Source organism: Cynocephalus volans, chromosome 6 (assembly GCF_027409185.1).
Source record: "Cynocephalus volans isolate mCynVol1 chromosome 6, mCynVol1.pri, whole genome shotgun sequence".
NCBI lineage: Eukaryota > Metazoa > Chordata > Mammalia > Dermoptera > Cynocephalidae > Cynocephalus > Cynocephalus volans.
In genome coordinates, this window is record NC_084465.1 from 14,905,664 (window position 1) to 14,927,133 (window position 21,470).

The window sequence follows — 21,470 nt, forward strand, 5'->3', positions numbered from 1 at the left end:
AGAAATATACAGTCACCCTGTGATACTATTGTACAAACTTTTATTCTTATAATTGTACCTTTCTCAGACAACTAGATGTTAGTTTCAGAATGTGATTAGGTACTTAGTGCATTAACTATAAAAATGCATTTCTATTTACACCATGTCAATATTTAAAAATAAATATTACTGCCTAGCTTCAGGAAAGCTGGTTACATAAAATTTGGAGTACAGAGAGATATATGGTAAATAGGGTCTGTATCCAACCTAGTTCAGGGTCTATACAAAGCGATATTTGAGAAGATGGACCTTATGCTCATGATTTATCTCAGCCGTTTTCTAGAGCTTGCTGTGGTCTATGGACCAGCAACTTTAACAACACTTTAAATCTTATCCAAAATGCAGAGAATCTCAGGCTGTCTCCCAGACCGATTGCATCAAAATCTGTATTTTAATGAGCTCGTGATTTATATGCACATTAAAGCTTGGGAAGCACTGGGCTAGGAAGATTCTTTCAGAAGTTATAAAACATATGCAGGACAGGATATTAAGGCATATTATAAGAAATAATATAATGCATAGCTGATTCAGATAGAGTTGATTGCATGATGGCCTTCTTAAGGATATCATTATTATTATTATTATTATTATTATTATTATTATTATTATTATTATTATTATTATTATTATTGTCCTAAAGGAGAAAATTAGAAGTTGACTATTATTAGCTAGTTCTGGACTAGCTCATGAATCTGTACATTTCACTGGCCTAATCAAGAGGAGAATAAGGATCATCCCTTTCAAGTGTATGGTAGCAATCCATTATTTTTTAGTGGTCCAGGAACTTTACGGAAGACTCATTATTATAAAGGTGTCGATTCTTTTCAAATTTATATATAGTTTTAATGAACTTTCAATCAAAATACCAGATTGGATAAAACTGATAATAATTTTTGAAAATGTGAAAATTTGGGGCCATATTATGACAGAAACAGAAAATCATACTTGGAGTCACAGTCTGGTACATGGTGGTGGCTATTTGAGGCTGGAGGTGGCTGTCCCCAAGCCACCTATGGCCTGGGCCTTGCTTAACTTCCTGCATGAATGAGGGGGTCACTGTATCAGCATGCCTGCAGTCCATTTGTGGCACATCCATTGGTAAATTCTGTCTACCCTCACAGGGCAGGTCTGGCTCCTCCGTGTGGCCAACTTGGACAGCACCTCATGCATATTGTCTCACATCCCGGTGGTACCCAGCTGAGTCCACTGCTAGTCACCTTTTCAGGGCAGTGAGAGTGATGGACATTATGAAGTTTCCAGAGGATTTCAATTCTGTCTGATCTAATCATGTGTTCTGTATTTCTGACTGTAGACCCTTAAGTCCAGACATGCGTAATTTCTTAGAGATTCTGAAGGAAATACCTAGATAATTCCTTCAATTGATTCTGGGTGTAGTATCATGTGGTGTCATGCCTAGTGGGTTCCAATTGGTGATTGGAGTGGGCATGGAAGTCTCTTATACAGCATGGTGACTATAGTTAATAATAATGTATTGTATGCTTGAAATTTGTGAAGAGAGTAGTTCATAAGCATTCTCATCACAGAAAAGAAAATAGTAGCTGTGAAAGGTGATGTATAAGTTAATTTGAATGTGGTAATCATATCACAATGTATACATACATCAAAACATCACCTTGTATACCTTAAATATATTCACTTTTATGTCACTCATACTCCAATAAAGCTAGAAAAATAAAATAACAGCATTAAAAAATGATACATACTTAAAGATATCTGAGCTACCAGAACTAAAAAGGGGACAGTGGTCTGTCCATTGTAGGATAGAACATTAGGCGTCCCTAGTTCAAAATGTCAGAGCACTTAATTAAACTTTCCCTTGTAATACTTTGGAATGAAGGCAATCCATCCATTGAGAGCTTGGTTTGTTTGGTAGCCTCTATTTTCAGATGTAATTGAGAGACTAAGGAGTGGAAGAATAAATCAATAATTTGGCTTCTTATTATGTCCTTGAGTTACATAACACAATAAAATTAAAAGCTTTAGTTATGATCTCCTTAGCTGTGATTTTTAGATAAAAACTCATGTCCAATGTGACTCTGTTTTAGAAATCAATTTCTTTTTGCACTTGTCATTCTAAAGAAGGTGATGGATAAGTTACAGGAGAAATATGAATATGTGGTATCTATGATGGAAATTGAATATATCCATTCATATTACATTGCCACATAGAAATATAGAGTACTGATTGTCTAAAAATTGGATCTTGACAATTAGAATAAAAAAATGGGTTTTCAATGGCTTTGAAAAATAGTAATCAAAGCCCATTTATAATATTTTCCCACTATCCATTTGCCTGATGAATTTTAAGATATTAATTCAATGATGATTTGAGGGCTAAGAACAATCAGACTAGGGAAAACAAAAATTATTATTAGAATGTATTTCAGGATTTCTTACAAAGACCTAGCCAAAACAAGAAGGGAACATATGAATCCTGATGTTAAAACAGAGCTGTTGAATCAGACACAATGTATGATACTGGTAAGCCTCACTAAGAATTACATAGCCCTATTGCAGCAACTAGAAGTGACCCCCAAAAGGCTCTGGATTAAATGACACACATCTACACTGTGATTTAAATATTAAAAATGGTATTTTTCACATTAAAAAATCAAACTTTCTGTATACAAGAATATTAGCTTTAATCTCTGATAGCGGACCTGGCTATTCAAGCCAAAATGATGTTTTTGAAAGTGTTTGGAAATTTATATATGCTAGGCAAATGTAACCTAAATGAATCACCACCATCACCACTACTACCGCTACTGTCATCAGTGTTGAGCAACCTACAAACCAGTAGTAAATGCATTTTTATTTACAATTTTCATTTTCATCAGGAAGACTATTTTTTTAAATCGTAAGAAGGGATATGAAGACTTGGCTTCAAATCAGAGTCACAAACATTTCAGAGGAGAAAGGTGGTGTACTTTACACTGGGGTATCATACACTTAAAAAAAATAGAAATGTATAGATTGAGTTCTGTGCAAGGAACCTCAGAAATCCTCCAGATCACAAATATTCCCATCCAAATATTCTCTCGTATTTACAGTTAACTCTCATGTTTCAACAGTTAATTCTGTTTCTTCCTCTCTTCCCTCCCTTGGGGGAGGAGGCACAGGAACAGGATTCTGTACAGGGCTGCTGTGGGTTGAGAGGAGAGAGGAGGAGGATGTGGTTTTGCACGGAAAGGGCATGGCTCAGAAGCACTGTGTCTTGGCTGCTGGCACAGAAATAAACTCCAGAGTCCTTCAGTTCTGCAGGCTGGATCTTCAGAGTGGAATATGTCCCTTCAGTCCTTTCAGCTGAGACTCAATCAGTGGCCATTCCTGACTCATCTTATACACACTCTTTCGGAAAGTATATCAGAAATGCCATTTCTTTCCCCACAGTGCATTGGTACCAATAAAGATAATCATGTCCGGAAATTGGGTCACATCTCACAATCACAGTCTGATTCTTCTGTATGACCCCATGTCTGGGGAACTGAGCAACTCCAGTTGCTATGTGCTGTGTGGGAGAAGACAAAAAGAGAATACATGACAAGCATGAACTGGCAAAGGGTAACATAGAGATGTTCAAATTATGACTCACTTGCTTCCAGGATATGAAGGGACACTAAACTGAGAAGCCTGGGCACCATGGCAAAGACCCAGATAAAGATGAGCACTTTTCCAGGTCAGGGAACTTGGGATCATGAGCAGAAATGAAAGCAAATTTGTGTTCTTGGCCCTGATAGGTGTGGCCTGTACTGAAATCAGCATGTCAGCTAATGTCTGCAACCTTGGAGCTCCCTCTGGGGGAGTGAGAGCATAGTAGCCTGAGCAAGTGTTCTCCAAAGAGGGTTGCCTCTCAAGGGGGTGGTGGAGAAGCACTGACATCAATTGAAATTGACCTGTTCATGCATTTGACTAGGTATTAACCCCTTGTATGTTCGTAAAGAAGCCACCACTCACAGCGCCTGAGTCCAAAGTCTGGCTCCTACTCCATCCGGCCTGGCCCTAGCGTCTTTCATATATCACATCCCCAAAGACTGGGGCATTTCAACTTGAAGTGTCTACTGCTGTTATTCTATTATGTTTAATTATTAATATCTGTTATCTCTAAATTCTCTTTTCCCATTTTCGCTTGAACATACTCCAGTCAAGCTTTTGACCCCACCACTCTCAAACTCAGCATGCTCAAAACATAAAAAAAAATTAGCCTTAACTCCACTCCACCATCCTTCTAGTTGATTTGGCTGAAACCCTTAGAGTTTTCTTTGACTCTTCTTTATTTATTCTACCCTACAGACAGTCCACTGGGAAATTCAACTGGCTCTGTAATTAAAATATACCCAGAACTCATTTATTTTTCATCACTTTCACTGCTAACACTGTGGGCCAAACCACCATCGTCTTTTGCCTGGATTATGGCAATACACTCCTAACTGGTCTCCCACTTTCATCTTACTTCTGCACTAGCTCTCAAACTGAGCTCACTAGAACATGCTAGGTGATGTCACCCATCTGCTCCAAATCATCCACTAGCTCCCAGTTTTGTTTGGAATAAGAAAGCAAAGCTCTTACGGCCTTCAAGGTCTTATGTGATCTACTACACCCCATTACTTCTCTGACCTAAACTCCTACCTCTCCCTTCCTTGATATTTCAGTGTTGGTGGCCTCCTCGTTGGCCCTTGAATATCCTTTAGGGACTTTGTACTGGATCTTCCCTCTGCCTGCAATCCTCTTCCCCCAGATCCCTGCATGTCTCCTATTCCATCTCCTTGATGTCTTTCTCAAAATTCACTTTCTCTTTAGGCCCTTCTCTGAATAATTTATTTTTAGTTTCAATGGTCCTTGCTCAGGCAGTTCTGATCCCTCTCACCTTAGTCTGCCTTTTCTCTTATCCATAACAAGTATCACCTTCTAACATACTATATACTTCATTTATTCAAAGTTATTATTTGTTTTCTGTATCTCCCTCCCTGAATAAAAGTTAAACATCAAGAAGACACGAGTCTTTGTCTTCTTTTACTTTTTATTGATGTATGCTAAGAACTTAAAACAATGCCTGAAATTCTTTGGACAGGAGGCAATGTTAGAATGAAATCTTGAAAGATTAGAGATTCTTAGTGGCCCATGGAAGGCATGCCACAAACAGGGGACAGGTGAGTCTCAAACTAATTTCCTCTCATTGCAGTTCAAGATGGGTGTTAGATAAAAACGAGAGCAAAGTTTGCAAACAATAATACAGGGACCTGAGTTTCTTGGCCCAGTCTCAGATTAACTGTACATTTTGGGGTATATTAATTTTCTCTGGCTGCTATAAAAATTACCACAAAGTTGGTGGCTTATAACAGCAGAAATGCGTTCTCTCGCCGTTCCAGAAAAGTCAAAAATCATTATCACTGGACTGAAATCAAGCTGTCATCAGGACCATGCTCCCCCTAGAGGCTCTAAGAGGGAATCCATTCCTTGTCTTTTTCAGCTTCTGGTGGCTGGACATCATTTTCTCAAATCTTGTTGAGTGATTCTTTCTCCAGCTTCAGGGAGTTTTCTCATAGGTGTGCAAGTGTGCTGATCAGAACGCAGCTGAGAGTCAAGGGAGGCCCTATGAAGATCTCCAGAATTCTCTCTGTGCAGCAATCACCTTTCCATTTCCCTGCCTTGTGAAATCTTGACTTTGAATTCCCAACTCGGACTTTGAACTCAGTGAGATTACTAAATTCTCCCTGGCCCAGAGCCTGGAAACTCCCTTCTAGGTGCTAAGGTTGGAGAATCCTAGTGCTCAGCTTGGTTGTTTCCCATCTCTCAGGGATCCCTTTCTTTGGTTGCCTGATTTTCAATGTCTTAACAACTGTTGTTTCACATATTTTCTATTTTCTTTTCTTTTTTTTTTTTTTGCTCTTTCAAACAGGAGGTTAAATCCAATTTGTTAAATCTGATTCCTGTTAATCATCTTGATTGGAAGTAGAAGTTCACTCCAGAACCATATTGAATTTTTCAATGTTGGGATCCCCAAGGACTTCAATGGTTATGAACATTTTCATCAATTTCTTTGGATTCCATTCCACGTGAGGAGTGTAAAATATCATTCCACACACATACGAAACACAGCCTGGAATTTCAATTTATCTCTTCTAACTTTTTCATTTTATCTGTCACCCAAAGGCCTGGCCAAACATCCAGTTTCCTAATGGCATTTCTAGGTCTTTGGGTTGTAACACTTTTAGATCATGAAGTCTAGGGCCATTCTGAAGCTTCAGGATTAATGCAAAAGATGTAATTCTAGCTCCTTTGTGTAATTTCTTTCATATGAGCATTAAAATCCTAGCTCCAACTGTGGAGCCTATATCTAGTCTGAAAGCTTATAAGTTATTATGATGTTAACTTTCCCTTATTACTCTGCCTATAAGCTTCCTCTCTTTTCTTTTGCATAGAGAATTTCTTTTTCTGTTTAGATTATCTGTTATTGGTGGTGGTGTTGCTGGTGGTGTTTTAAATTTTGATGGTGAAGAGTGTTTCTAATTTAAAAAGCAAAACCAATAGACAAGCACAAGGCTAATCATTTTTTTTTTCTGCTCTTTCTCTACTCTTTCTGTCTCTCTAAATAACCATATATTTTACAACTTTCTCCTTCCTTACACAAACACATAAAACTGTATATAAACTTAAAAAGGGACTTTTACTGATTTATTTTTTCTTAATTTTGCAAATTATTTTGCCCTTGACATTTTATCTTGATCATTTCTACAAGTGAACGAACTATTTGGCTTTCTTTTAACTTTTTTGTACATACGAAGAGAAGGCCACACACCCATAAATGAGATAGGATCATACATTCTGGGTACATATTTTTTTTTTTTACGTTTTTATAACTGTCAAAAGTATAAGTATAATTAATGGATGAAACCAGCAAACTCTCTTTAAAAAAAACAAGTTCTTTTACTAAAAGAAAAGTATACAGCTTCCTATGCATAAATGGCCCTACAGACTTTAAGACGCACTCCATGGTTTTAATCCTGCTTGACAAAGGCAAGGGACATTTTAGATTTTCTGTGCTATTAAAAGGGCATAGAGTGGGCACTATTTTATTTTCCAGGTAAGAAACATGGAGAAAAAAGAGACGAGAATCCAAGGTATGTGTAAGAATTGCACAATTGTCTTAGACCACAAAATCTAAGTAGAAGAAGAAGGGAATTGAGTATATGAGGAGGTGATACACAGTGCAATGTTTGCGGAAGAAGTCAATCAGAGGTCCTAATGGGATTGAAGAATTATTGCAGAGATGGAAAAAAAGAAGATTGTGGGAGACAGTAGGATTTTTGAGAGAGCTATTTTAGAGGTGGTTCAGTTTGTTTGTAACTGCAAGTCTAGAATATGAGAGTGGAAGTTAGTATCTGAGATGGCTCAGAGGCAACGGTCACTGGAGTGAGCAACTGGAAAAACTGAGAAGCCAGAGTATCACTTAGATGTTGTAGGACATCAGAAACTCTGGGAGTTTTAGGGTGGAAGAGACAGAAATGATGAAGACATAATGAAAGCAAAAAGGGAGGAAATGATCCGTGCACATTGGCTGCACAGTTTTAAGCTCAATCACTTGAAAATTATGACATTCACCCTCAATCTTGGACTCAGTCACCCTATGAGAAATTTGTGAGGAACCCCAAGAACCAGCCTTCCCACTGCCTTTCTAGAAAAGTCTCCTAACGAGATATTTCATTACATTCTGTTCTTGCCTTGCCTGCGGACAGATAGAACATCAAGCCCATATCCTTCCTGTGATAAGGGAGGAGGTTAGAAGGGCTGCTGAGAACTGCTGGGAGCTGGAAGGAGAAGGGGAAGCACCAGGGTTTGTGCACAGGGAGGAGAGGATCCTGCAGCGCTGTGGCTGAGCTGCTGGCACAGAGGTAGAGTGCTGAGTCCCCGGGTTCTGTGGGCTGGATCTTCAGAGTGGAGACTGAGGCATTAGGCATCTGAGCTGAAAATCGTTCCTTGGGCATCCCTGTGTCATCTATGGGAGCCTGGTTGCTGAAGTAAATCAGTAACTCCAGGCCCTGCACCACAGTCTGTCTATACCAGAAAAGGGCAGTATGTCCTGAAATTGGCTGACATCTCAGAGTAACTGCTTGTCCCGTCTCCGTCACTTCGTGCCTGGGTGTCTGGATGACTCCAGCATCCATGGGCTCTATGGAAAGGAACAGAATTTGGGGAGAGAATAGGAAGACAATTGGAATCATAGCTGGCAATGTTCAAAAGTGAAGATTCTGTATTTCTGAGAACTCACCTACTCCCAGGAGACAAAGAATCACACAGCAGAGGAGCCTGGTGACCATGGCAGGGTGGGGCAGGAGGAGGCTTCACCCTTATGAGGTCCTTGAGGGCATGAGCAGAGGAGCTGGGGATTCCAAGCCCAAAGTGGAGGGTGGCCTGGCAGTGACATCACTGTCTCTGTCACTGCTCAGAGGACCTGCTTCCAAAGGTGAACATTAGTCCTTTGCACAAGATTGGCTGAAATAAATCGTAATTATTCTGGGGTGCAGTTGGCTCATTCACAGACTCCAAGCACCTCCATTCACTGCTACCTCTGATAGCGCCAGCCCTTCAGTGACCATCACGGACAGCATCTCCCAATCTCCCTTCTCTGATGTACCATGTACTGACCTGCCTGCAAGATGTTTCCACCTGGGTGTGCCGTCAGCACCTCAAATTCTGGACATCGATTACTTTTTAAATCTCAAAAGCTTCTTTATTCGTTACACTGGCAATTTCTCTTTCTGAGACACACTAAATCAAAATAATTAATTGCTTAGTTAGGGCTTTGTCCCAGATCCTTCCTGGAAGCATCTGGACCTGGCTGCCATGCTCATCATGAAGTAGACTAGGTGGATGCCCTGGGAACAGATGGGACTGTGTGCAGATTTTATTCCCAGTGAGGGTCAGAGACAGTGCTCTGTGCTGCTGTTTCCTCAGCCCACGGCACAGTGCCTCCTGCATTTCCATATCTCCTCCATGTAGGAGGTTCTTAACTTCTCCACGTTAAGATTGCTGTTCATAGAGAGGATGGAACCTGCTAGCTCTGAGTCTTCTCTGTTGCTGCAGAGATACACTCCTCCAACACCCCAAACTGGGAAGTATGTCAACATGGCAGAGAGAAATGTATGGCAGTGAAGCCCTCGTAATGGCAGAGAATCAGCAATGCTCACTCTCCCTTGTCCGGTGGATACAGGGCTTCAGAAGGAAGATAAAAACACAAACACATAGAATCACACTTTGAGACAGGACATAGTACTCCAGGATGGAGATATTTTTCTTTATATATCCAGAATTAATCTCCTCTAGGATACAAGAGTCATGAAACAGAGACTGTGATCATATAACAAGTTCAGCACGTGAGTGGGGTATCTTCTTCCTCAGTGCTCTGATCCTTACTGGTAAAAAGAACCAGACTTTGGGTCACTGAGGCCCTGGTGATTTTTTCTGATGATATTTATCTACTGTGGGCTTCTGAAGGTTGAGAGCCCCTCTGACTCAGGGCACAGTTCAGGCTGTCTTTCTCAGGGCCCAGCTTTAAAATTCCCCACCACAGCAGCAGGACAGGACCAGGTTGGATTTAGAGGAAAGCCCTTTCCAACAGCTTCTCTGATGTTCCTAACACAGTCGCTGTGTTGATTCCCTACATCAGGGCATAGTTGTACGAGACCAGCTCCTGCTCCCCCCACACTATATGCAGGCTCACAGGCACCCCATGAGTTTAGACAGGTGGTCTCGTATGCTCATCTTTTCATCCTTTTCCATAACTAGCGGAGAGCTTCCTCAGTGATCTGCATTAGCTAATGGAACACAATTCTCTCTATCTCTTTGTCTCTCTCTCTCTCTCTCTCTCTCTCAACCAAGTTTACTTCTTCAATCAGGAAGGGGCTTCCATTATTACACTGTCACAGAGATGTACCCTGCCTCCCCTGTTGTCCTGAAGAATGTGTGAAGAGTTAGGATGCAGGGTCCTTTCCTTCTAGTACACTGGCCACGATCTTTGCAGTCTACTGAGGCTCTCCCTAAGCATACATCTCTATGGGTTAATGAGACTTGAGTTGGAGGAAGGAAGGGGAGGGGAATCATGTGTCCACCTTTATTTCTCCGCTCATGTTTTTGCACTAAAAAAAAAAAAAAAAAAAAAGATTAAGTTAATTTGGACCTAAGGTACCAGTTGTGTGTGTATTCCTGGCCCCTTTGCATAATGACCACCCCAAACTTGGCTGCAATCCCTTGCTTATTGATCTTAACCTATCTGCACAAAACTGAAGTCGTTGGGTTCCACCCTTCTCTCTCCAACACTTGCTCAGTGCCCACAAATTGGGTTTGTGATTCAGGGACCCAGCCTGAGCTTTTCCTTTATCCTCCACTACCAGACAGTTCTCTCGGCTTCTCTACAGAGTCACTGAGTGGTGGTGGAACTGTAGTGTCTCCTGGTGGCCAGTGGGGCTGAATCACTAGAAATGACTTTGTCAAGATGAGATAGGAGGTGCTTAGTCTCCTGGGGGTCAGGTTTCAGGCCATTCCCTTGGGTCTTAAATCACTCCCCTGGAACTCAATCCCCGCTTCTGAGTCCTAAGCCAGGGGGGCCTGCAACACCCATTTTCAGCACCAGCACAAGGAAATTAAGACTGTCCTTTCTACATGTGAAGCAATTAAACTTCTGTATTACAATTTTGGGGAAGGAGCATTGTTGAATTTGTACTTACATGCCCAAGAAAGACCAAAGCTTGGTGAAACAGCCTCAGTAATTATTGTGTCACTACTAGTATTATTCAAGCTTCTTGCAGCCTTAAAGGGGATACTTTGGAGAAGAACATTCCAGGCAAAGGGAGCAGTAGGAGCACAGGCCCTAAGGCAGAAGTGGGCCTGGAATACCTGAGGAATGGCCAGAAGGCCAGTGTGGCTGTTGGAAAAATAAGCAAGGGAAAGAGGAATAAAAAAGGAGGCAAGAAATACAAAGGAGAGGGAAATGATCTAGGGCCTCACAGGCTCATGTAGGCTCTAGGTTTTTCTCTGAGTGAGATGGAAACTATTATATAGTTTTAAGCAATGGAGTGACAATATCTAATTTAAAAGATCACTCTGGCTTCTGTGCTGAGAGTAGACTGTGGGTTGGTGGCTGGGATGAAGGGTAGGGGAGGGTTAGAAGTAGAGGGACCTACTAGGAGGCTGTTACAATGTAGAAGATAAATTTGAGGACTTCAAAGGGTTCTTTTAGTACCCCTCCCCACTTTGCTATTTATGGGTACCCAGAGGGATTTAACCAGGGTTCATACTGTAATCTTAATCTTGAAATAAGACATAGTGAGAATCATATAAGAGCTTAGACAATGTGAGAATTAAAAACATGGGAGTATAGACATTGTGGGCTTCATGGGCTGAGACATCAGAAAGATAGAAGAATTGTAGTGTTCCTGGCATCAGTGAGATGGAAAGAAGGGAGGTAATGGTAGGAGGATAGGTGATTAAAATAAAAATGTTGGAAGGAACTTTGTTGCTCCTTGCATGGTCTGTAATCATGGAAGTGAGTCTGAAAAAAATAATTGAAGGGAAAAAAAAGTTCTCAGAAGTGAGGAGGTCAAGAAACTGAGAAGCCAAGCCAATGTATAACCCGTCTATGGGATGGTCAACTCTTCAAGAACAACGACTGGATTAGCAGCAGGCAGAAGGCATGAGTGGGAGGAGAGATCTGATAGTGAAGATGTAACTACAGCAATAAAGGGTGATGTTCTACTGTCATGCGTGTCAGGAAGCTGAGCTTTGGAGGAGGAGGGAGAATGATCTGGAAGCAGCAGTGAAGGGTCAGGAGAACAAGAAAAGTACTAAAACCACATGTAGACAAAAATTATGTCCCTTGATGTACATGGAAAAGGAACTGAGTTTCATTCTGCACCATTTCATCTCAGAAGTCAGAGCCCTTAACTGACAGAAAACAGGACAATGACAAGTGGTACTTGGCTACAAGGCAGAAATCAGGTAAACCTGAATTGCTCCAAATACAGGCATCTTTGTACCCGTTGGCAATGATGCCCCGAGAGAGGCTGAGAAACCATCAGTATATTAATAAGACTGCAGAAGAGAGGAATTATAGCTATTCAGAATGGACAGCAGATGTTGTGTAGAAATTCCTGGCATAAATCAGAAGAAAAATATAGGTTTGGGTGTTAAGGACATGCTAAGAGAGGAAAGAGGGCAAGTGAGACTGGGCGGCCTGCTGCTGCAGATATCCTACCGTGGACCCACACTGATGGCTCCAGAGCAGGCAGCTGAGGAGCCCTCATCTGAACCTGAGTCCCCACAAGCCCTCAGCTCCCCCTGGGCTTTCCTCACGCAGGATGGAGACAAATGGATGCCAAGACTCCAGGAGTGGCAGCTGGCATCTAAACTGTTAAACTGCCCGCATTACCCATATTTGAGACACTCTTGGAGTGTAATGAAAGATTCCTATGTAAATGCTCACTTGAAATTAGCATTAAAAGAAATGTCCACAACCACACCGAAGAAATTTCTTTCACAATTGAGAAAACACCCGGGGAGGAAACTCTGTTCATAGCTTACAGTGAGAAGAGAACGGAGAGGCTTGAGTAGCTCAGGAGACTTGGCCATTACCAGGAGCCCCGCCTTTCAGATGGGGACGGCAGGCAGGAACTCCGCACCGTGGGTAATTAGGGTTTATCTAGCGTGTGTGTCAGTGACCAACAGACAATTTGTGAGGGGTCCACAAAATTCATTTCCTACATTACTTTCTACACAAGAGTTTCTCTGTTGGTACCTTATCCTTTTCTGTCTCTGTCATTCCTCAAACCCACTTGCTTCTTACAGAGAGAAAGAAACAGAGAAGACTTCCAATTGCTGGGAACTGGAGAGGCAAGAGGAAGCATCAGGGTTTGTGCACAGGGAGGGGAGGATCCTGCGGCGCTGTGTCTGTGCTGCTGGCACAGAGGTACGTGGCTGAGTCCCCGGGTTCTGTGGGCTGGATCTTCAGAGTGGAGACTGAGGCGTCAGGCATCTGAGCTGAGAATCGTTCCTTGGGCATCCCTGCATTTTTCCTGGGAGTCTGATAGCTGAAGTGAATCAGCAGCTCCAGGCCCTGTACCACAGTCTGTCTGTACCAGAAAAGGTCGTTGTGGCCTGAAATTGGCTCACATCTCAGAATCACTGCTTGTCCCATCTCTGTCACCTCATGCCTGGGTGTCTGGGTGACCTGAGCATCTGTGTGCTCTGTAAAAGAAGACAGAATTGAGGAACAGAATGAGGAAAATATAGGGAGCCATCGGGACAGAAGCCCACGTGAGAATGCCCACGATTCTGAGGACTCACTCGCCATCAGAATGCAAAGGGCCACCCAGCAGAGAGTCTGGGTGCTCATGGCAGGGTGAGAGCACATGTGGGTTGTCCCAGTACAGGGCCTTTGTGAGCATGAGCAGAGACATGAGGGTTAGGACATTTTATCACCAGGAGATGCATCTGTCAGAGGCATCACTAAATGAGCCACCACCCCCAACGTGAAAGTTCCCTTCAGAGGAGGCTGCATCTCTGAGAGATGAATTGGGCAGGACCGAACTCAACTGTGGTTGACCTGAGATACAGATCTACAATTCCAGAGGTTCTCTGAAGTTTTTTTTATTCTGTATTATCTATTCAGCATGGTTTCTCTATTGTATCTGTTACCCAAGATCATGTCAGCTATACCCATCTGTACTCAAAGTACAAGTATTTAAAGATGAATTTCTTTCCTTATTGTAAGATAACTTCTCTGAAAACTGTCACATGCCTCTCACTGGTGGCTCGATGCATCTAGTCATACACACCCTCAATTCATCCATCCATCAGTTAGGAGGTGGCCTCGGATCTCTCTAGGAAGAATAAGGATGTCAACTGCCTTGTTAGGGCTTCAGGGATTGATCTGATGTCCCCAAACTAATTAGATTTGAAGGCTCTACTCTGTGGTGAAAGACCTCCTCGAGTTAATTTATCCTTGGGCTGTACTGAATTCCCAAAGCCCTAGCAAAGAATCTTCCAAATTCTCTATCCTCACTAGGAAACAAGCAGAGATGTCTTGTTCTCCAAGATTTGAAAATAAAATGCTCCTACGTTGATTTACATCTAATTTTTACCCTAGAAAAGATCAAGGTTTTTTAATTGTTAATACCTGGACTTTTCTCTACAAAAGGGACGGCCAACATAAACCCATTTCATCTCAGGGTGGAAGTTATAGAGAGCTGAGAGAAGCCTGTGTTTTTTGGGTTAATCAATCACATTATTTGCTAGCAAAGAATAAGAAGCAGTTAGAGTTGATTATTCTGATGATGGCATAAGACATTCTGCTGAGTCCTCTAAATCTGTGAGCACATGGTAATTTTAAACAGAGAATAGTTTACAGACTAGCCTGTGGTACCTGAAGGGCCTGTTTTCCTTATGGGATCTTTCCCTCTGTAGTGTGTGTTGGACCCAAAATGTAAAACTGTGGTCATCACTTTGTTTTCAAGAGGTCATAGTTTGTTTCTCTCCTGTAAGCAGGTGCATTGGTGTGGAAGACAGAATGCTGGCCTTGAAAGTTGCCCATGTCTGATCCCCACAGCACATGAATGTGTTAAATTATGTGGTATAGGGGGATTAAAATTCCCAATGATACTAAAGTTGCTAATTAGCTGTCTGATTAGGGAGAGTCCTCTGGATTTTCTAGGTGGGCCCAAATTAAACCCAAGTGTCCTAACATGTGGGAGAAGGAGGAAGAAAAATCTGGGTGACAGAGCATGAGAAAAGAGTGGACCAGCCATGGTTGGCTGTGAAGATGGAAAAGGGATAAGAGCCAGGAGAGCTGGAGTTCTCTAGAAGCTGAAAAAGTTTCTCCCCAGATACTCCAGAGGAGTGCAGCCCTGCCAACACCTTCGATGCATCTGTTATATCCATTTTTCATTTCTGACCTCCAGAACTGTAAGATAATACATTCGCAATATTGTAAGCCATCAAGTTAGTGGTGACATTTTACAGCAGCAATAGAAATCTAATTCACTACACTTTCCATGAGACACAAGGGTAAAAGAGGCAGACATCAGATACAAAACCCAGGTGGAGGCAGAATCCATGGAAAGAACTTGAAATCAGGGAAAGGGGAGCCCAGGCCAAAAATTCTTAACTCTACCCAGACCTCAGACACTGCTTTAGGGGACACACGGGAGGCTGAAGTGAGTGACAAATCAGGACTAGATTATGTCAACTTCCTGCTGAGAATAAAAGTTCTTGGGGAGAGAATCCTGGTGTCTGGTTCAACCCAGTTCATGCCTAGTAAGTGGTCATGCTGGTGGTGTCACTGTGATTGTCAGATCCCTGGGGCCAGGGTTCCTCTGATGTGGTCCAGGGTAGCACCTCCATTTCCCCAAATCTGCCCTTTAACTACAACAGAGCAGGTAGGGCTGGCCTGGGCAGGTTTGAGGTCAGGCTCTCTGAGGCTTCTCTGACACACAATTTGCTTCTCTGTTTCCCTGACCCAGAGTGTGCAAGATGACCTCCCAGCTCTTTGTGTCTCCACGTCTTAAGCAAACTCAGAGATGTCCCCACTGCAAGCATGCCTGACATGCAGAGCCCGATTCAGAGCAAATCCATCTCTACAACAATCGAAGTGTTAGAGTCTCTAATTCCTTCATCCTCAGCCATCATTCAAGAACATCTGCAAAAAACTCCCTGAATCCAGGCTAGACCCCAGATTTTCCCTTAAAGATCTTTCAGAGAGCGATCTCAGCTCCTCCCCACACTCTAAAAGACAATGAAGACACAGTGCCTCCTAGTGGACAGCGGGAGGAAACAGCATAGATGTGCCCTTGCCAGGACAGGGGCAAATTGTGTCTTGTTTCATTGAGTATGGGGGATAAAGGATATTATGAGTTTTTGGAGTAAGAAGGAAAATACATAATATGAGTATTATTGTGACCTACATTGGAGCCAACTAAGAGAGAGATACTGGAGCCAGACAGATGGAGATCATAATATCACTTTTAATGTTGATAAACAACAGGGCTCAATGTGAGAACAAATGGACTATCTAACATTATGGGAAATCAAAATTTAACCCATTTTCTCTCCCTTCCAGACTGAAGGTCCACTCCATATGGGAAAGTTCCCTACTAATCTTAGTGCATGCTGAGAAAGCACCAAAGAATCTATCTTTTCTTTAGGTATCCAGAAAAAATGTGTGAAGATGAGGAGAGACTAAAAAAAGATGAAGACTAAATAACATAACTCATTGCCCCTCCCATAGAGAAGATTGATAAGAAATAAGAAGACTCGAACAGGAGTATTACTTTAAGGAGTCACCAAAATGGATATAGTGGAATAGTGTTTTCCCAGAAGATTGTGTTTAAATGGGGAAGACGACAGCCACATGACAGCTACTCTTTCCAATTCCAACCACTGCTCCTTGGTATACTCAGAAGACACAGGACAAATGTGTCATGACAGCGTAGCAATTACATTAGTTCCAAGTCCCTTCTGTACTCTCTGATCAAGTCTAAGCATTCATTCCCCGATCTATTTCCCATCTTACCACATGGTTCACTGAAATATCAGAGGATGTGTAATAAAAATAAATGAAAACATAAAAATATCCCAATCATAATGTGCCAAAAGAAACAGATATCCCAATTTTAGTATAAATCTCCTTTAAGTTTTTTTTTAAGTTATTTGTTTGAAGTCAAAGTTTAAGTATAACATCTCTATGTCAATTCAGTTAAATATCAATGAAATCAGCAACACATCAAACAAATTATAAACCATGATCAAGAAGGATTCATCCCAGAGATGAAAAGATGGCTCAACATATGTAAGTCAATAAGTGTGATCCACCACATTAACAAAATCAAGGACAAAAACCATATGATTATCTCAATAGATGTGGAAAAAGCATTCGACAAAATTCAGGATCTCTTCATGATAAAAACTCTCAGCAAATTAGGTATAGAAGGAAAGTATCTCAAAACAATAAAAGCCATGTGCAACAAACCACCACCAATATCATCTCGAATGGGATTATAAGAACAGGAACAAGACAAGGATGCCCACTCTCACCACTCCTGTTTGACATAGTCATGGAAATAGTAGCCAGCGCAATCAGGCAAGCGAAAGAAATAAAGGGCATCCAGATTGGAAAAGATGAAGTCAACCTGTCCCTGTCTGCAGATGAAATGATCCTATAAATAAAATCCTTTAGGTTTTAGACTCTACAAAAAAACTCTTAGAGCTGATAAGCAATTTCAGTAAAGCTGAAGGATACAAAATCAACATGTAAAAATCAGTAGTGTTCGTATACGCCAATAATGAATGGGCAGAAATCAGGAAAGCAAACCCATTTATAATAATCTCCAAAAAATTCCTGGTCACCTAAGAATCAATTTAACCAAGGAGGTGAAAGATCTCTACAACGAGAACTACAAATCACTGCCGAAAGAAATTAAAGAGCCTGTGGCGCACTCGGGAGGGTGCGGCGCTGGGAGCGCGGCGACGCTCCCAGCGGCCGCGGGTTCGGATCCTATATAGGAATGGCCGGTGCACTCACTGGCTGAGTGCCGGTCACGAAAAAGAAAAAAAAAAAAGAAAAAGAAAAAAGAAATTAAAGAGGACACAAAAAGATGGAAAGACATTCCGTGCTCTTGGATTGGAAAAATAAACATTGTGAAAATGTCCATAATACCCAAAGCTATTGACAGATTCAATGTAATTCCCATCAAAATACCAATGACATTCTTCGCAAAAATAGAGAAAAAAATTCTAACATTTGTATGGAACAAAAAAGACCCCAAATAGCCAATCCAGTCCTGAGCAAAAACCATAAAGCCAGAGGCATACATAATACTCCCTGACTTCATATTATACTACAAAGCTGTAATAACCAAAACAGCATGATGCTGGCATAAAAACAGACACTAGGACCAATGGAACAGAATAGAGAACAGAGAAATCAACCCACATACTTACTACCAATGATCTTCGACAAAGGCATCAAGAATATACATTAGAGAAAAGACTGCCTCTTCAATAAATCGTACTGGGAAAGTTGGATATCTACATGCAGAAGAATGAAACGAAACCTGTATCTCTCCCATAGACCAAAATCTACTCAAAATGGATTAAAGACTTAGATATAACACCTGGAGCTATTTAACTACTAAAAGAAAACAGGGGAAACACTTCAGGAAGTAGGACTGGGCAAAGACTTCATTAATAAGACCCCCAAAGTACAAGGAACAAAAGAAAAAATAAACAAATGGGATTATGTCAAACTAAAAAGCTTCTGCACAGCAAAGAAACATAAAAGAGAGTGAAAAGACAACCTACAGAATGTGAGAAAATATTTGCAAACTATGCATCTGACAAGATATTAATATCTAGAATATACAAGGAACTCAAACAACTTTAAACAATAAGCAAGCTGAGTGAAAATTGGGCAAAGGTGGTAAATAGGCATTTCTCAAAGGAAGATGTACAAATGGCCAACAGACACATGAAAATTGCTCAACATTGTTAAGCATCAGGGAATTGCAAATCAAAACCACACTGAGATATCATGTCACCCCAGTTAGACTGGCCACTATCAAAAAGACAGAGTATAACAATTCTGGTGAGGATGAAGAGAAAGGGGATCCCTCCTACACTGTAGGTGGGACTGTAATTTAGTGCAGCTATTATGGAAACAGTATGGAGTTTTCTCAAACAACTACAGATAGAACTGCTATATGATCCAGCAATCCCTCTGCTGGGTGTATACCCAAAGGAATGGAAATTGTCATGTGGAAGGAAACCTGCACTCCTATGTTTATCACAGCTCTATTTGCAATAACCAAGAGTTGGAACCAACCTAAATGTCCATCCACAGACACTGGATAAGGAAAATATGCTGTATACACACAATGAAATACTACTCTGCCATAAAAAAGAATGAAATACTGCCATTCACAGCAACATGGAGAGACTTAGAGAAAACCATGAAGTGAAATAAGCCAGGTACAGAAAGAGAAACATCACATGTCCTCACTTATAAGTGGGAGTTGAAAAATAAACAAATAAATAAAAGAAGAAAGAAAGATATGGGCTGGCCGATTAGCACAGTTGGTTAGAGCACAGCCTTATAACCCCAAAGTAATGGGTTCAGATCCCCACACTAGCCAGCCACAAAAAAAAGAAAAAGAAAGAAAGAAAGATATAATTATCACAAAAATTCCTTGAACTTTCAAAAGGAGAAAACAGAAGTGAGCTACCAGAGGAGGATGGGAGAGAGGGAGTTAGCAAGAAATTGGTAAAGGGCCACAAAAAATGAATATATTGTGTAAGATAAATATAGTAATTATCCTGATTTGAGCATCACATATTGCACACAAGTATTGATATTCAACACTGTACCCCACAGATATGTACATCAATTATGTTTCAATTTAAAAAATCAGCGAAATCATAGATTGTGAGGAATAACATGGCTGGGACACTGAGGAAGGCACAGCCTGGGGAGGTGAGTCCAGGGGTCTTTTTGCCCTTGGGGACATTTGCTGATCCCACTCAGCGCTCATGAAGCAGCATCACAGGCCAGGAGATAAAGTCAAAGACCAGATATGCCAAACATGAGCAATGACAAACTCAAGTAGTAACCACAAGACAGAGGTACACCTGTTCTCCAGGTGACTCAGGACACCAGAAGTCTGAAATTCTGGCTCACGAACCCTCAGATTGTTTATACCTCCACCCACATGGCAGATGCAAAGTATAATTCTCTCTGGAAAAAGATACTTCCATCCCACACCAAAAATTATTTCTACAACTATAACGTCTGGCACAGCATCAGGGAATCTCAAGAATCTCATTAGGTTCATAAGGGAAAATACAAACATCATGAAAACACAAACACTATGACTTAGAAGCAGCAAGAAAAGAAAACCAAAAAATACAGCTGCTCACAAAGATCTCAGTGGTGAAAAGGATCAGACTGACTTTGAAACAACTAATAAAAGGTGATCTCAGGACTAAAAAATGATCTAAGAAAATGTTATGAGGGAATTAGTAACTACAAAAAGTGACTTGGAAGGTTGGAAAAAGAACCAAATAAAAATTCTGGCAAGGAGATGGTGGAGGTTTGTGTTCACACGACTGAAGTTTTGTCAGCCGAGTAAATTGGAGGGAAATGTGCACTAGTAACTGGACATGAATTATGACTTGAGTCCAGGTTGGCCAAAGAGGGAAGAGAAGCCAGGAGGGGCTGAGGGACAGTCACGATGCCTTCAGGGGATTCCCAGTGAACTGTTGTCCAAGAAATTTCAATAAGTGCTTCAAAATGATTCCTGGTATGATCCTAGAGCATCTAGGCAGAATTTAGAGTAAGGATATGGACCTGGACAGAACGAGTGTATTATGAGAGGGGCAATTTAATCAGGGACAATTGGTTACTTTAGAAGTTCTGACTAAGGAATATTTTAATGTGCTGAGGAACTATTTTAACATACAGAGGCAGACAGGTGGAAATGTTCCCACTATCCTCTGAATTGGCTGGCCTAGGCCCAGATACAGTGTTCAGCGATGTTGGTTACATTGAAGAGTTAAGTTGCTCTGGAGAAAGTAGCATTTGTTGTGAGCTAAGATTTGGGACTGGCTGCCAGGATGTGCATTTATGTGTATTCCTTCAGAGTTGAAAAATGCTGAACAAAATAGCTAAAATTATCATTATCATCATTAACAACATCATCATTATTAACATATTTCCACAAAACAGGGTGAAAATGCTTTCTAAACACATACTATGTGTTGACATTTCATAGCATAAAACACTCAACATAAGAAGCTAGAAGATGACAGGGTTAGCAAGGAAAACATTCAAATCACTGAGGTGGTGACAGCTACATGGTGCTGTGTGTGACTCAGATACAATCACCATCTGTATTATTAAGTTTATTGTACATGTTTTGTGACTGCATATAATTAGAGAAGAAAAACCGTCACTACCTCTGAGGACTAAGTCTGGGATAAGTCACTTTCAGTTTTAGTTTCTTGAGCTGTCACCAAAAATTGCTTCAAATCTCTGAGTCATAATCATTTTCGAACAACATTTGCAACCCTCGTGTTCCAAGAAATAATTCATGTGTTCCCATCATATGAATTGTAGCTTATATCTGCAAACCCACTTCTTTTCTTTGCATGATGAGAAATAAGGTGAGGCCTCTGTTAAGTGCAGCTGTGAGCTGAGTATAAAGAATAGAACCACACAGTCTGTGCACTGGGGGGAAGTGTCTCTGCAATACTGTGGTTAATCTGCTGGTGCAGAAATACATGGCTGTCTTCCAGCTCTGCAGGCTGGATTTTGAAAGTGGAGTCTAATCCTTTAGGCCTCTCTGTAGAAAACTGATCCTTTGGCAACTGTG

At 41.2% G+C, this 21,470-nt stretch overlaps 2 gene segments (V, D, J or C); both read right to left on the reverse strand.

The window, feature by feature from the left end:
• The window catches only part of LOC134379663 (T cell receptor beta constant 1-like), a 176,024-nt gene extending 167,649 nt beyond the window's left edge, over positions 1-8,375 (reverse strand). Inside the window, 2 exon segments of the C gene segment in view lie at positions 7,935-8,227; positions 8,327-8,375. Coding sequence covers positions 7,935-8,227; positions 8,327-8,375 — 342 coding nt within the window.
• Positions 8,376-12,955: 4,580 nt separating this feature from the next.
• Positions 12,956-13,489, reverse strand: LOC134380841 (T cell receptor beta variable 12-3-like). The segment is given in 2 exon segments: positions 12,956-13,296; positions 13,396-13,489. Coding segments are annotated over 2 exon segments (408 nt in total).
• Positions 13,490-21,470: the final 7,981 nt, after the last annotated feature.